The sequence below is a fragment of the Babylonia areolata genome, chromosome 11 (assembly GCF_041734735.1).
Source record: "Babylonia areolata isolate BAREFJ2019XMU chromosome 11, ASM4173473v1, whole genome shotgun sequence".
NCBI lineage: Eukaryota > Metazoa > Mollusca > Gastropoda > Neogastropoda > Buccinidae > Babylonia > Babylonia areolata.
The window spans coordinates 13,119,716-13,137,313 of NC_134886.1; the positions used below are offsets into that span (position 1 = coordinate 13,119,716).

General features: G+C 39.1%; 1 protein-coding gene across 8 annotated transcripts in view; it reads right to left on the reverse strand.

Annotated features, from left to right (window-relative positions):
• LOC143287546 (uncharacterized) overlaps positions 1-17,598 on the reverse strand; it is a 178,517-nt gene that overhangs the window by 71,790 nt on the left and 89,129 nt on the right. For 6 of the 8 annotated variants that reach the window (XM_076595609.1, XM_076595607.1, XM_076595605.1 and 3 more), the window contains 6 exons: positions 15,770-15,885; positions 8,207-8,372; positions 7,815-8,027; positions 6,347-6,435; positions 936-1,371; positions 417-553 (listed from right to left, as the gene is read on the reverse strand). In XM_076595609.1, coding sequence (XP_076451724.1) covers positions 417-553; positions 936-1,371; positions 6,347-6,435; positions 7,815-8,027; positions 8,207-8,372; positions 15,770-15,885 — 1,157 coding nt within the window. The remainder of the gene's footprint in view (positions 1-416; positions 554-935; positions 1,372-6,346; positions 6,436-7,814; positions 8,028-8,206; positions 8,373-15,769; positions 15,886-17,598) is intronic. The other 2 variants (XM_076595608.1, XM_076595606.1) reach the window with 1 other exon arrangement.

Consider the following 17,598-nt stretch of genomic DNA (forward strand, 5'->3'; position numbering starts at 1 on the left):
ATACATACAATACTTCCCCCCACCTCCTAGCAAAGGCCAGCACATCCATAAGAAAATCACTGCCATCAGCAATGCAACAGAGTTTTATAACTATCCTGCACTATGACCATCTCAAGATGAAATCATAAGCTTGTGACCAATCCATATTTTGCCAGATTCTTCTTCGTTCGTGGGCTGCAAACCCCACATTTACTAGTATGTACACAAGTGGGTTTTTACGTGTATGACCGTTTTTAACCCACCATGTAGGCAGCCATACTCTGTTTTCAGGGATAATCATCCTTACTTTATTCATACAACGGCAGATTCAAGAAGCAGTTTACACTTTAAAAAAAAAAAGAATCTAGAATGGAATTTATTGCAAACAAAAAAAAGAGAGAGTAAATTGGATAGCTCTGAAACATTGCCAGACTTACGCCACTTCCACATCTTCCTTGAGGTTCATGATGGCATGTTCCAGACGTCGCTTCTCATTGTCTGCATCATCCAGGTTCTTGCGCAGGTTGGTAGCCTGGTCACGTGACGCCTTCAACTTGGCACGCAGGTCAGACACCTGGAAGCACACCCAAATATGATTACCTACTTTCAACATGTGGTGTCACTGTAGACATGAGTGATAAGTGCTTTGGCTAAATTGAAAAAATTCATATGTTCATCTCATAATTCTATCATGTTTGCCTTCTTATTCAATCAGTTTTTTTTTCTTTTTACTCATTCACTGACACAGCTGCTGCTGAGAATATGCTTTATCTCTATCATATTTACAAGTTTTAAGTTCAATCACACATCCATCCATACTGTCTCTCTTCTTCATATCTATCTTCACCCAACATTTGACAAAGTAAGAGAAAACAGACATGCTGAACTAGACTTTCTAAAAGGAAGTATCTGTTTCTGCATTGTTCAACAAGAAGTTTGGTGACACACCATCTTACCTGCATCTGCCGTTTGCCAAGGGCAGCCTGAACAGCAGAGAACGTTGCGTCAGCAAATGCTGGTGATCCTGACCTTGCTCTGGGTGAAGGTGACCTGTTCCTCATCATAGGTGATCGGGTGCGGCCGGTGGGGGATATGGACCGCGGGCGGTATGGTGACACGGAACGAGGAACAGACACAGACTCTTCTCCCCCGTCTTCATCCAGACGTGTCTGATCAGCATCATTGATGACAGCTTCAGCGATGTTGCGCAGCGCCAGGTGGATGGCCTCTGTCTCCTCCCGAGCCTCACGGGCAGTATCAGTCTCAGCAACCTCGTACGCACCGACCCGAGTCTCCACGCTGGCCAGGTTCTTCTGCAGGGTGGAGATGCTCTTATCCCGCTCCTCCAGCTGAATCTTCAGCTTCTCATTCAGCATAGTCAGCTCGCTTACTCTGCAGTCACCACAATGCACAACATCACTGTCTGTCTTATCACAGGTTAACACTGTCAATGCAGCATTTACAGACTGAAACTACATCCACTCCCTCTGCAGGCAGGGCAATGCAGGATATCAGTGTCTGTCTTCTGATAGTTACATTTCCACTGTCAATGCTTCATTCAGAGACTAAAACCACATCCATCTTTCACTTTTTAAGCAACAATGAAGTTAAATTTTTCATTTAAAAATATGAAAATCATACAGCATTAAAATAATATACAAAATATTGTTGCTGGTTGTTTTGTTGTTTCATTTTACAGCAACATGTTGCCAGTATCTGTTTTAGCACAGAAGCAATATACAGATAATATTAACCCTTTTGCTGCCAGGAAATTAAGATTTAAGTGAAACCTATTTGCCAGGGTTTTTTCACAAACGGGTATAAATTTTCAAAAAATTCTGTGCTCTTTGTCATTGGAGAAAGACCCATAAAAGTATATATTTTTTGAAAGGTAAATGAATAAAGAATACAAAACACATGATGTTTTCCCATTTTATATAGTTTTAGTGACATACTGTTGTTTTGAAATCAGTGTTTGTTTTTTGTCACATTTTCAACGTGTTCATTGCATACATTAGTCAGGTAATTTGCACTAAAATATATTTTCTGAATAAATAGATATATGCACACACAAAATCATACTAGAACAACCACAATAAAAAAAAAATTAAAAAAGAGATAGATACACAATGCATTGTGACTTCTCAAAGTGATAATATGGATGTGAGGCCACGCCCCCTCATTCTCCACCCGCCTCCTCTTCACCCCTCTCACATGATCACTTTATCCAGTTCTCATCAGACCGTGTTGGCTAAGTGCCAAGAAAATCGCTCACACTGTGTCCTGCTAACAATTCGGTCACTTTTGTCATCTGCTCCAGCCGTACAGCCAGCATCACTCATTGATAGTCGTATCTTGGCCACTCTCTTGACTGCTCCCTTTATTTTCTATCAAATCGTCAATAAATGTTCATCACTGTCTTCTCCTTCGAATTTACGCTTCAATTCTGAGCAGCAGCTAAAGAAAGCAGTCTTGCTTGGTCAAGTCAAGAATACAGTACAAAAAGCATGACTTTACTGCATCCTGGTCAATTATATGCTTCCAAAATAACAAGGCCAATTACACAAAAAGCAAAAGAACTTTAGGATGCATTACTTTTGTATTGTCAACAGCACACACATCTATTTTTAAATTTACCACAAGCACAAAGCAAAATTAATGTGGATAAAGCCAGATGTATAAAGGCAGTGGCAGTGCTGTATGTGCTAATGGTGGGTGACAAGGACTAATGAAGGAAGGTTATATAATTTTTTTCTTTTAAACAATGAATGATTCACAAAATTTGAGACTACTGTTTTCAAAAAAACTGAAAAGTCTCTGGATGATGTATCCTTCCTGCAGATCCATTTTCAAGACAGAGCAAAACAGCACAATCCAACAATGCCCTGAAAGACTGTATTTGGAAACTATGATTTGAACACTAATGGAGTAAAGACAGCAAAGCACTGACAATACAAAAGATGTTGTCACTGTTTATCTGACCACTGGCTGACTCTTGACGCATTCCTACAAATGGATGTGAATCAACAGGAAAGGAAATAGGAAATAGGAAAAAGAAAAGCCACAATGCCAAGTCATAACCTGCCACAATATTTCATCTTATACCAAGCAAATTCCAAATTCTATTGTTTTCGTTCAAACACTATGAGGTGGTGAGAGAGGGAAGGGAGAGTAAAACAAAAACACTTTTGTACGGGTATGGGAGAAGGGATCTGCAGAGAATAGGACAAAAACAGTTACTCTCTTTGACACAGTCAGTCCCTGGTCAGACCTCTCTTTATACATTTCTATGATTAAACTATCCCCTCCCAACCATTTAACAACATGCTGTTTCCACGCAGACTGATTACTTGATTGTGTTGTGTGTGCTTGAGGAGGGAGTGGGGGAGCATAAGTGTGGTACCTGTGTCCGTGTGTATGTGTGTGTGCTGTTGTTGTGTGCATGTGTGTCGCATGTGACGTGTGCGTGTGTGTGTATGTGCGTGCAGCCCTGTGTATGTGCGTGGGCGTGTGCGTGTGTGTGTATGCAGGATATGTTGTTACTTATCTCTTTTTTGCATTATATGCCTTACCATATTATTGTTTCTTTGGTATTCCTTTTTGCAGTTATTGTAAAGTACCTTAAGTGTCGGAAGAGGCTTTACATATTTCCATTATCATCTACTGAGGTGACAAACACAAAACTAGGTGAGGGAGGTGAAGAGTGCATAAACAGTGAAACAAGACAGGTTTGGTTTTATCAGAGCCAAAGAATAGTGGGATGGATGCATATGGAAAATAACATAATGGCAGTGCAAAACACCAAGTGATTTACAGCAGCATCATACATGAAGTGATTTTGATATACTGACAGTGCAAAAGTCATATCTGAAAATGTATAAGCTTCATTATTCTCCTTGACAAATGCACTATGTGCTGCCAGCAATAGAGCAGATGTTCTTATCTACATATACAGATGTTCATATTTACATATGCTGGAAGACTCCACAGAATAAGCAAACATTCTTGTGTGGGCACTGTCATTATTATTTTCTCATTTAGCAAACAATTCCAAGAGAACATGTTTAGATATATGGAAACTGTATTCAGCACTTCTGAAATAAACTGGATTAATTCTTGACTAAACATAGTTGATATTTAGAAGAGACAAGACACAGTATGAAGAGTACTGAAGGCTAGCTTATGAAGTGAAATAATGTGGCATTATCTCTATCAAAAGCACATCCTGTCTTCAGCTTGTGACTGCCTCTTTTATCAAGCAGATATTTTGGGAGCATATACATGCCAAACTTTTCAAACTTTTGATTAAAATAGATGAAAACATTTTGAAAACAATTTACAAAGGTTATAACAGCATGCAAGAAAACAGGGGCTGCAAACGAGTGAAAAGTGGGAACAAATGGTGAAAACCAATACTCAGTAAACGTCTGGAAGTCATACTAGAAACAAAAAAATTCTGAAACATAAAATGTCAACAAACGAAATGAGGTGCTTTTCAAAAATGAATTGTGAAGTTCAGTCTGTTTTCAATTTCAAAACTTAAAAAAAAAGTTTTCAATTTCAAAACTTTAAAAAAAAATTTTTTTAATTTATTCCTAAAAAAAAGCATGACTCATGTGGTTTTATTGTTTGTTTAATTTTAGGAAAAAGTAACAAAAACTGCAATATTAAACAAAATCTACATCACGTGTTTTTTGTGCTGTTTTTATTTTTTTTAATTTTAATATTTTTACTGTATATTCCAATTTCACATCAGCCACTCTGAAGTTCCTTGATTTTACATGATCCTGATGCCAACTGAAAATATCATCCACCCCCTCCTCTTCAGTCTAATCACCTTTACACTCACCGTCAAAAAAAGTATACATGTACACATTATTTCTCCAAAGTTATCTTCCCATAAAGCAACTTAGGAAAGATAGTGTCACAAAGAAAGATGTACATGGAGATTCAGTTTCAGTTTCAAGGTGTCAAAGTATGTGGTCTGATCCATATACCCAACACCACAATCTGTTGTATCTAAAAAAATAAGGAGCAGTCACCTAACCTTTGCATACATCTATCGTGGTGGTCAAGGCTAAAGGTTTGGCTCCACTAGGAACTGTAGGAAAATAATGGGGAAAGTTGCAAATGTCCACACACAGAAACAGCTGGACATCACTGTCGGGCAATAAGCTAGATGAGAAGCCAAGAGGTGTGACATACTGCACAGTCACAGATATGATCTGTGAGGTCAGAAGACCAAAACAGACATAATGAACAGCAATGAAACACTGTAAGAAATAATATGACAAGAATTTCTTCAAATCTCAGAAATAAAATGAGTAAGTCACGTGACAAATTATTTCTGGCAAATGGTTATGCTTTAGAACACACTGAGGGAACAAATATTCTTAACTTGAGCCCTGAGCCTGAGCATTGCTCTGGTGTCAAAATTTTTCTCATCAAAACAATTTTCTGGCTCCTTTATATGCATAAACCCCAAAGAAAGGGAACTAACTTCTACAGTATTTCTGGATTTGTCCACATGTAATCTGGAGAAAAAAACAGTATATTTTCTGCATTTTATCCATATGAACATGGCACAGAAGCCTGCTGAGACTGCAAACTCCCCACGGTTGAATGGGTTAATGAGATGAGACATTCTAACACATCAGAAATATGCAAGATAATGGACATTAAATGATACTGTGTAAGGAAGACCAAAACAAAAAGAGAGGCTAATGATAATGTTTGACGTTGAAACAAATTATATGCTGTGTCATAATCCACATTCCCTCCAAGCTACCAGTACTGATGTGCTACACACCAACCAGTACAGCAAAGATGTCTAGATAAAGGGTGTGACCCGGTCAACCACTCTATTTTGTTTAATGTACACCTGACCAGAAAGGCTGAGCATGAGGCAAGTAATACAAAAAGTCTGGTCATGGAAAGTGACGGGAAGGCAAAGAGATGTCTTCAGGTTTTAAATGGACAATCATGTTCTGACTCCAGAAGGCCTTCAAACTGTGTTGTACCAGTTGCAGTTCAGATCAGCTCTTACTGTTTCCAGTCCAGCAGCCACTAACAACATCCATTTCAAGAGTTTTAACACAATATCAAATTAACTATTCCACACTAACAGCCTGAACAATGCTGAAAAATGACCACGAAGAAAAACAAACAAAAAGACAACTGCTTCAAAATAAATCAGTAAAACTAGAACAATAGCACTGTTTTCACCGACAAAGGAAGAAAACTATGAAATATATTATCTAACCAGATTAAACAAAATATCTGGCAGGTGAGACAATAAGAATTGTTGCTTCAGGTGTGACTTCCAAGCGTTTACCTGTTGCCCCACCCCAAGCTCAGAGCATCATACCTCGCCTGCAGCTCTGTCAGCTCACGTGAGCGACTCTGCAGTTGGCTCTCAACTGACACTCGCTCACTGCGCTCACGATCCAGAGACACCTGTAAACACAGCATACATTCTGTGTCCTCAGAAATAAATTCCAATAAAGAAAAGAAAAATATATAGAAACTGGGTGGGATATTCTCACAGTATTCAGGATAAATAATGAGCTGAACACTGAGTCTGAAAATTCCACAAAGGAAGTCAGAAATTTCCAGATAACAATATCCTGGCTATAAAACAGAAAAAAATACACATTTCAAGAATTCATTTATGATAAGATGAATACACTCTGCATTTGTAACAATTAAATCTGACATTATCTTTAACTCTTTCACCACCACAGGCGACTTTTGTTGACAAGACAGTGCACCGCCATAGGCAACTTTGTCGACAACAAGGGGTCATGTTGATTAGAGTAAGACCATTTTCACAATGCAACAAAAAACTACCCTTTGCCCCCTGACTGAGTTTGAAGTGAACAAGTCCATTGTGTTGTTTAGACATGAACTGAAGCCTGTGACTGAGAGCATCATTTCTAAAATATTTGGTGCTGGAGAGTGTTTCTCAGACAGAAACTTGGCGGTGAAAGAGTTAATAAATCATTTATTATGTGAATGACAGTTTTGTTTATTTACCCCGGCATATAGGCAGCCGTACTCTGTTTTCAGGGGTGTGCATGCTGGGTATGTTCTTGTTTATAATAATCATAATGAGTTAATGATGGGCGCAACAGCCGAATGGTTAAAGCGTTGGACTTTCAATCTGAGGGTCGTAGGTTCATATCTCGGTAACGGCGCCTGGTGGGTAATGGGTTGAGATTTTTCCGAACTCCAAGGTTCACATATGACCAAACCTGTTAATGCCTAAACCCTAAATACGCACATTAAAGATCCTGTAATCCATGTCAGCATCCGGTGGGTTATGGAAACAAGAAACATGCCCTGCATGCACATCCTCAAAAACAGAGTTTTCCCCACATGGCAGGGTAAATAAACTAAATAAACAAACAGTCATACATAAAAAAATGTTGCATGTCTATGTGTATATGTGTGCATGACTGGAACCTGACTGAATGACACAGGGAATGAATGAGCGCCAAAATGGCAGCCGTCAGTCAGCTCTAGCCAGGTAGGCAGCCTGCTGTGCAAATGACTCTGTGTCATTAAAGCGCTTAGAACTTGATCTCTGACTGAGGATAGCCACTATAATTATAAGTATCCATATCATCATCATCATTCACAGTATCTTGTGTCCTAAATTTGTTTTTTCGTCCAAAAATTTAGTAATCTGTTTAAAAATGAAAAAAACATTCTTCACTTTCACAAATGTACATGCACACAAATGCACACACATAGACATACTTCCATCAAACCACACACACATCACAGAACACCCACACAATTGCCATGAAATAGAGCAAACAGTCCAGCAGTACCTGACCCTGAGTGTCGGAGGACCTCATATTAGCCCCCAGGTTCAGACATGCAGAGTGCATGCTGCGAGCAGCCTTGGTCACATCGGCGCGCACATGGGACAGGTCACGCTCCGTGGCTGTCTTCATCTCCGAAAACTGGCGTCGGAAAGCCACCACCGCACGCCAGAGACTGAGAAGACGGCCATGCTCAGCGCTGAAGTACTCGTTGAACGTCTGTCAACCCACAGGGGTTGAAAAACAGAAATAATTCAGTTTGTATCCTTAAAAATTTCTAATATTCTACGAGGTACAAATGAAGTGTATCTGTTGGGCAGTGAGACAAAAAGATTTTGCAGGATGTAGCCTATCTATGTTACATGTGTTTCTTCTTCTTTTTTCACGCCTTTTCTCACCTTCTCCTCCTCCCTCCATTCAGACTCCTTAGCCTCCAGCTCCTCTCTGGCCCGCTGCCAGTCCTGGGTCAGCTTGTGGATGTCAGAGGTCAACTGCTGATTGACTTCGTTGGCATGGTCCAGCTGTTCCCTCAGCATGCCGTTGACATGGGCCAGACTGGCACTCCTGGAATGAAACCACATACCTTGTTGCTTGTCCACTGAGGAATAGATTCTTCTTCCTTGTAAGCAAACAAGTTGCCACTGGTGATAAATATGTTCTTTTTGCAAAGAAAAGGAAAATAATTTTGTTCTGTTTTTTGTTTTTTCATCAACCATTAATGCCAGTGATAATTCTGTTCTTTCTTCTGATATAAATCTTGTTCTGCTTTTTTTTTTCTGTCAACCAAATTAACACATGATGAATACATTCTCTCTTCCAAGGTAAAGAAAATAATCATTCACTTGGGCCAGACTGGTGCTTCTGTGAAATCTGGTAAGCTGCTGTTGAAGATAAATGTCTCCTTTCTGCTCAAATGTGGAAAATTGTCTTGTTCTGACTTTTCCCACAGAAACTGTTGCTAGTGCCAGATGTATTCTATAACCCCTTGACATCTGGAACTATTTGTAATGTCTGCAAAATGATCAGCAACCTCTATAAAAATCACAAAAAATTAAAGCAATAATAACTCTTACAACAGATAGTACTTATGTGGTGCAAACTCCCCATACAATGGGCTCTAAGAGCCTCACATGATACAATACATATACAATAATGCATAATAACATACCTCTGCACATGAAAAAACAACACATATAATGATATATTTGTATCTAATAATAATAATAATGGTATTTATATAGCGCTGAATCTTGTGCAGACACAAATCAAAGCGCTTTTGCACCAGTCATTCGCATGTCCTCGACGCTGAGGTTCCTGACTGAACTGGAAAGAAGGATGGATGTACTGCCAAGTTTGATTGTGTTTGTTGTGATGGAAGAGAGTTTTTGTTTAGTTCCTATGATCATTGCTTCAGTTTTGTCCACGTTCAATTGTAACTTATTTAGAGTCATCCAGTTTCGAATGTCCAAGAAGCAGTTGGATGTTTCTTGCAAGAGCAACAACAGTTCTTCAGGGGTATCACTCTTCTGGAGTTGAGTGTCATCAGCATAAGAGTGATGACTGCCATTATGGCAGTTGATAATTTCAGCAAGAGGAGCACTGTACAGTGTGAAGAGCACTGGGCCTAAAACAGACCCCTATGGGACTCCATGTTCGATTTTAACGGGTTCAGACTGGAAATTATCAACAATGACAGACTGGAGTCGATCAGTGAGATAAGATTTGAACCAGTTTAGAACGGTGCCGTTGATACAAAATGTGAAATGAAATGGGAAAGAAGGATTGAATGGTCTAACATGCTAAAGGCGGCTGACAAGTCGAGAAGAGTGAGAAGGGAGATCTGTCCTGAGTCAGACGCTAGCAGTAGGTTATTCAAGATGCAGAGGAGAGTGGTTTTGGTACTGTGGTCAGCACGATAGGCAGACTGAAATGGGTGGATGAAGATTGTTGAAACAAAGGTAGTTTGTTGAGCTGCTTCAGGACAGCTTTTTCAAGGAGTTTGGACAGGAATGGAAGATTAGAAACTGGTCAATTGTTTTAAAAATGTTTGCGTCAAGACTGGATTTCTTCAGAAGAGGCCGGACGATTGCAGTTTTGAAAGTGGTTGGAAACATTCCAGTGCGAAGGGATGAGTTGACAATATTGGTGATTGTAGGGAGAAGCTGTGATACACACTGGGAAAAGACAGGCTGGTATAGGAACGAGCTCACAGGATTTTATTGTCATTTCTTTCAGGATTTCATGGACTTCTGTTTCAGTCAGTGGATTAAAACAATGGAGAGGAGTGCTGTTGAACTGAGGATCAGGATGAGCAGGTTCGAAAGGTATTTGGTTGAAGATGGTACGAATATTTTGGACTTTGTCAAAAAAGAAAGAGGAGAAGACATTGGGGAGTTCATATAAAGTGTAGGCAGAAGGAATGAGAGTCTTTTTTGCAGTACCAAGAAGATTTGATATGATAGAGATTTTGGTGGATGTGGAATTGAGAACTTGAGAAGAAAAGAAGTTTGTCTTCGCTGATGAGATCATATGTTTTCGGAAGATTTGATTGTGGATTTTCAGTTTTGTTGATTGCCATCGCCGTTCCAATTAGCGACGTTTGCGTTTTGCAAGTCGAATGTCTTGTGTGTGCCATGGGGCGGAAGGTCTATCAGGGAGCATGCGGGTAGTGGGTGGTGCATGTTCGTCCAGCGGTTGAGAGAGGACAGTGTTGTAATGTGCTGAGACGTCAGTGTAGGAAGAAATTTTGGAAAGGCATTCAGCAGCTGGAGACGGAAAAGTGTTAATGTTGATGGATTTCAGGTTGCGACAAGTAACGGATTTTTTTGTTCTGGTAGGTTTTGAAATATTAAGCAAGAATATGACAGCAGTGACACAATCATGGCATCAATCATGTGTGATGAGCTGGTCCAATGTATAACCAGATCTGTGTGTTGGTTCTGTAACGAGCTGAGCCAGAGATAGACATAGGCGTTTGACATCAGTGGAATTTTGGTTGTCGAAATGAAAACTGAAGTCTCCAAGGATGACAAGTTTGCCAGAATGAAGGTTATAGTAATCAAGTAATGTTTAGAACTGATTGTGAAACAGAGAAGACGTTAGGTTGTTTTTACAACTAGGAGGTGGATGATAGAGACAACAGAAGATGATTGAGTGGCCGGGAACACTGAGAGTGACTTTGAGCATTTCAAAAATGTCATGTGGAAAGGCGTGGTTACTGAAGAAGGAAAGGGAAGACTCCAAGATATCTCTATAGACGATGGTGATGCCACCTTCACGAGACAGTCAAGGAAGTGACTTGGTTTTGTATGCAGGGGGGTCAGTTGTTTGAGTTTGGGTTTGTGACCTTGTAATTTTAATCAGGTTTTGGTAAGAAATACAATATCAAAGTTATTTTCAAAAATATAATCAGAAATATAGTCAGTCTTTTTATCAGGGCAGACAGACTGAGCATTGAACAGGCAGGCATGAAAGAGATCAATTAATTAAATTAAAATTAAAAATATTGCTTAGAGCCCAGCCGACCATGAAGGCCATATCAGGGCTATCCACCATTCAAAGTCTGGTCACCGCAGATGGGCCACCCCAATGTTTTCAGCTTTCTACTGCACTGTGATCACTCCATGATAAAAATTTCACAACTTTTGTACTAAGCATATACTATATTAAATACTATTAAAAATATTTATTTCTTTTAAATATTTCAATATTGTCCACGGAGGGACATCACGGAACAACGTTCTCAATGAATCTGCTGTAAAAAAACCCCCGTCGTGTGTCATAAAAGTCCCAACAATCAATCAGAATATGTTGCACAGTGAGTGGTTCATCACACGGAATATACCAAGGAGCCTCCTCTCCTTTCAGGAGGTAGGAATGTGTGATGTATGTATGACCTGTATGAAGTCGGCACAGCACTGTCATTTCTTTTCGATTCACCACAGCCATAGGCAGAGTCTCTTGAAGATTTGGTCGTATTTTAAATAATTTGTTATCTATTTGTTCATTCCATTCTTTCTGCCAGAGATCTTTAGTATACCGATGAACTTTGGGTTTAAAATCAGTAAAAGGAATATAAAACTTACATTGTTTCTCTCTAACAGCACTCTTAGCCAGATTATCTGCTATTTCGTTCCCTTGAATGCCCACATGACCGGGCACCCAAGCCAGAATGATTACAAAACCATTTCTTTTAAGATGGGTAAACAAACTGAAGAATTCTCGAAGTTTGGGATGATCAATATTACGATGAGCTATTGCCTCCAGAGAAGAAAGCGAGTCAGAAAAAACAACAAATTTACGATTAGATGATTGCAATATAGCATTTAAAGCTAGATTTAAAGCAGTTAGCTCTGCAGTAAACACAGAACTGTCTGACAGAATATGTTTCGTGAGTCTTTGGGAGGGAGAAGTCGGACAAAAAGCAGAAGCAGCCACTCCCTCCTCAGATTTTGAGCCATCCGTAAAAATTTTCTGATATAATGGATATTTCTGGCAGAGTTCGGAAAACAACTTTTTATAGACCAGTGAACTGGTAGAGTCTTTCTTGAAGATGGTGAGATCAAATAAAATTTCAGGAGTTTCAAAAGTCCATGGAGGTTCCTCAGGAATTTTAAATTCAGTATCTATTAATGTAGGATCAATTTGGGCTTCTTGAATGTATTGAAGCATTCGGATTCCCAATGGAGGTCTACACTTTGGGTTGTTATCAAATCTGGATTTAAACTTTGGTTTATAAATACTGTTGTGAGCTGGGTTTTCTATTTCAGAAACTAATTTAAGGTAGTAGTTCATAGAAAGTTTCAGTCTACGATTTGAAAGAGATGGCTCTCCAGAGGCAGGCTGAGAGAAATTCAATGGTGAAGCAGGTCAGTCAGACAGACAGGCAACGGAAAGAGATGATGGTGACTGAGCAGTGGAGGACAGTGGGAAGGCAGAGAAACATCCGGGAGTTGTGACAGGTGTGGAAGGGGTAGAAAGCAGACCAGAGCCAATCACGGGAGATACACCACATTTTGGAAAAGTGTCGGAGAGGACAGTGTCATGGGAAGTAAAAGTATCAGCTTGAACATGAATGTTGAGGTTGTCAGTGACAGTCACAGCAACAGCAGGGCTGACATCAGAGACTGGACAATCAGTGCAGGGGACAAAGCCCCACAAACGGTGAAGTCTGCCCACTCTGGTTCCTCTTTTTGTCTTTGCTCTGCCGATGCCCAGGCTGATGATGCGTTGCGTTGTGTCATCATGAAGTCAGAATTGTTTATGCCCTGATATATTTGACAGCAATGCTCTGATGTAATTGACGTTCACCATGGTGACAGTAGCAGTGTGAGAGCAGAGGTTGGATGGTAAGAGAGGGATGGGCACATGAAAAACGTGCCCTAAGGCAGAGAGTATCATTGGCAGGACGAAGATGGTCGCTGATGCGATAACGAGGGTAAGGTAAGTAGCATTTATTTATCTCAGTTTGTAAATAAAACACTGATATGACTAATATCATTTATCAAATTGTTCTAAAAAGCATATAAATATGATATATGCTAAGACAATACAACAAATTCCAGATATGAGCAATCACACACACACACACAAGACAAAAAATGCCTTGCACACACACATGCTTCTGCTCACAAAAACACCCACACAAAGACATGCACACACTACATGATTTCAGTATAGGTTAAAGATGGGTGGGCAGGTGGAGGAAGAATGCAGACAATTAGCTATGCTTCATCACACCCAAAGGCATGTTTGAAAAGGTGGGTTTTCAAGTTTGTTTTGAAAGAGGACAGCACTGGCAAGTGACGGAGATCCAGAGGAAGAGAATTTAACACAAAAGGCGCTTGATACTGAAAGGCCCTTTGGCCAGATGTCTTTGAAGAGGTTTTGGGAAGTCAAAGGAGCTTTTCAGCAAAAGACCTGAGAATGGGAAGGGGTATAAGTATACTAATTCTGTACTGGACAGGTAACCAATGAAGCTGACATAAAAGTGGAGCAATGTGATCTTTTGTTGACTTTCTCAAAATGGTTCTTGCAGCATTGTTCAAAATCATCTGAATGTGTGACAACAAATCAGAAGGCAGACCAGCAAGTAGCGAATTGCAGAAGTCAATGAGACTTTGGATCAAGGAACAAACAAGATGAGTGGTTGCTTCAATAGATACAGTCAGACTCAGAGGTATAGATTTTCCTCAGTTGGAAGTTTGCAGTTTTACATAAATTACTGACATGGTCATGCATGAACAGAACTGAATTATAAAAAATAAAAAAATGCACCTAGGTTTCTGACAGAATTTAGACAGTTGATATCAGCACTACAAAGGTATGGTAAAAAATGTGACGAAGTGCAGACTTAGAACCTGTAAGTATGGATTCTGTCTTGATGTCATTAAGTTTAACTATGTTTGTCAGCATACACTCCATAGCAGCAATGCACATCTCAATGTTTTTAAGGGGGATAGCAGAAGAATTTGGGGAAGAAGATCTAGTGATTAGGTGTCATCTGCAAACTTGAGAAAATCACAATGATGACTGATGATGTCAGACAATGGTTGAGTCTACAGACCAATTTAATGACAATGGACCAAGAATTGAACCTTGGAGAGCAACAAATTGAACAGGAAGATGTCTGGATTCATAATGAGAATGGAACTGAGCATGACTGGAGAGGTAATATTTAAACCAATTGAGAGCTGTGCCAGAGATTCCATAAGTACGATGATGATGAATGAGAAGAATATCATGATCTATTGTGTTAAGGCTACAGAGAAATCAAGCAGACACAGAACTGAGACAAATGTGCAGGAAAACAGTGTGTTGGATATAATGTAAAAGGGCTGTACTGTGATTCTGTTTGAAAGAAGACTGAAACACCTCAAGGAGGTCACTGGATGACAAATGACTGAAGAGTTGTTGAAGAATGACTCTTTCAACTAATTTTGACAGAAAGGGTAAATTTGAAATAGGTCTGTAGTTTTTTTTTGTTTTTTTTTTAAGGATTTCTTTGACAGGACCAAGTTTTTTTTTTAGTAGGGGTGTGACTGGGGATGTTTAAAATAATGCTAAAATGTATGTAAAACTATATGTTTTCTTGAAGGAAAAAGAATAGAGAACATAATTATTATATGTTTAATGTTGACAGGATGAGGTAACTTCCAACCACGGGAAAATAACTCAAATTCTAAAAACTTGGTAGCGAGAGTTCACGGCGAGTGGTCACGTTTTCTGGTAGCTCAGTTTCCCTTTTTGTGACATGTACATGGGATTCTTCTGGCTTACTTTTTTTCCCCGTCTCCAGAATGCAGTTTTTTTCCCCTCCCCAGAATGCAGTTTCCCCAAAAGCACAGATATATCTGTGCTCAGAAGTGAAAGGCTTAAGACCTAGGAAATAATTTTGTTCACCCTTTCTTCTTTCTACCAATCAGTGGCAGTGATAAATAAGATCTTTTTCTCTGAAATAAAAAACAAACAACATCAAGTTTTGTTTTCTTTCTTTAAAAATAACAATGACATTTTAGTCAGGATCATTTCATGCATTCTGACCTGGAAGCAAATGCAGTTTAGCAAGATACACACTTGTTATCATCATAAAAAATTTTGAGAACATTGAAGAAATCCTGCTGAAGACAACTTTTCAAATGAAAATGTATGGATGCATACACAATCACTGTGCATAAATAGTTCTGGGTTTTTGTTCCCAATTTATGTTTGCACACCTTAGCACAGACTTATAAGAGTCAAGCACAGTTACACATTTGATCTATCTAAACAAAGAGGATAAATGCACTAGCAGATCTGCACATATGCTGACAAGAGGCAGAAAACATTGTTTGCTTGTAATTCAGCAGATCTACCACTGGGATTCAAACCCAAGACCCTCAGATTTAAATCTATTTCTATAAGCATTCAGCTAGCATGCCTGTCATTTTCACACAGATGCACAATGACACACACACACACACCTCTGCTGTTCCTCCTCCAGTTTGATAAGTGCAGTCTCCAGATCAGTGGCATGTTCCATCTCCACACGTTTCAACCGACTCTCAGAGCTGTCCAGACGGTCACTGGAGGACTGCAACTTGCAATACAATATACTGTGTGATAATTAACTGGTTTGGCTGTACTGTTAATTAAATGGTATGGCTGAACTGTCAATTCACTGGTATGTCTAAACTGTCAATTAATTGGTATGTCTGAACTGTTAAATCACTAGTATGTTTGAACTGTCAGTTCATAAGTATCTCTGAACTGTTAATCCATTGGTACGGTTGAACTGTCAATTCAATGGTATGTCTGAACTGTCAATTCACTAGTACATGTATGTCTGAACTGTCAGTTCATTAGTACGTCTGAATCGTTAATGCATTGGTATGGTTGAACTGTCAATTCACTGGTATGTCTGAACTGTTAATTCACTGGTGTGTCCATTCACTGGTATGTCTGAACTGTTAATTCACTGGTATGTCTGAACTGTTAATTCACTGGCATGCTGAACTGTAAAGCAATTGGTGTGTATAAAGTTAATTGATTGGTATGTCTAAACTGTGTTAATTCACTGGTATGCCTGAACTAATAATTCACTGGTATATATCTGAACTGTCAATTCACTGGTATGTCTGAACTGTTAATGTACTGGTGTGTCTGAACTGTTAAATCACTTCTATGACTGATAATGACCTGCCTGAACTATTAATTCACTGAAGGACAGCAATTTGCAACACAATATACTGTTTGTCAATTTACTTATGTATCTGAACTGTTTATTCACCGAAGGTATGTGATTTGCAGCACAATATACTGAGTGTCAATCCACTGGTATGTCTGGAACTATAAACAAACTAATATGTGGAGTGATGGCCTAGAGGTAACGCGTCCGCCTAGGAAGCAAGAGAATCTGAGTGCGCTGGTTTGAATCATGGCTCAGCTGCCGATATTTTATCCCCCTCCACTAGACCTTGAGTGGTGGTCTGGACACTAGTCATTCAGATGAGACGATAAAGCGAAGTCCTGTGTGCAGCATGCACTTAGCACATGTAAAAGAACCCACAGCAACAAAAGGGTTGTTCCTAGCAAAATTCTGTAGAAAAATCCACTTTGACAGGAAAAACAAATAAAACTGCACACAGGCAAAAAAAAAAAAAAAAAAAAAAGGGTGGCGCTGTAGTGTAGCGACGTGCTCTCCCTGGGGAGATCAGCCTGAATTTCACACAGATAAATCTGCTGTGATAAAAAGAAATACAAAATACAAAAAATACAAAAAAAACATACTGTGTGTTCATTCACCGGCATTCCTGAACTATCAATTCACACAATACATTGTGTGATCAATCATTTTTACGCACACACAAAAGTGTGCATAACCTCATATAATGTGCATTCACACACACACACACATGCAAAACCACACACACACACACACACACACAGATGCTCTTACCTACACCTTCATACACATACACAGAAATATTAAAAAATACATGCACACACACACTCTCTATACAATCACATCCATTCTCTCCTTTATTATAACATTAACCGAAAACTACAAAACATTCTAGATGATAAAACTTTGTTTCAGAGAGTGGATCATTAATCTTAAAGCACAGCAAGAAAGCAAAGTTAATCAACAAACTGTTTATTTCAGAACAAAATCAAAGGAAACAATTTTGTTCAACAAACTCTGATCTTTCAAATCAAAAACAATTCAGTATCATTGTCTAAAATCCAACAAAATTATCTATCATATTTGGTCTCTTAAATTTTTCTTCTTATTATTGTTCTCACTTTCTCT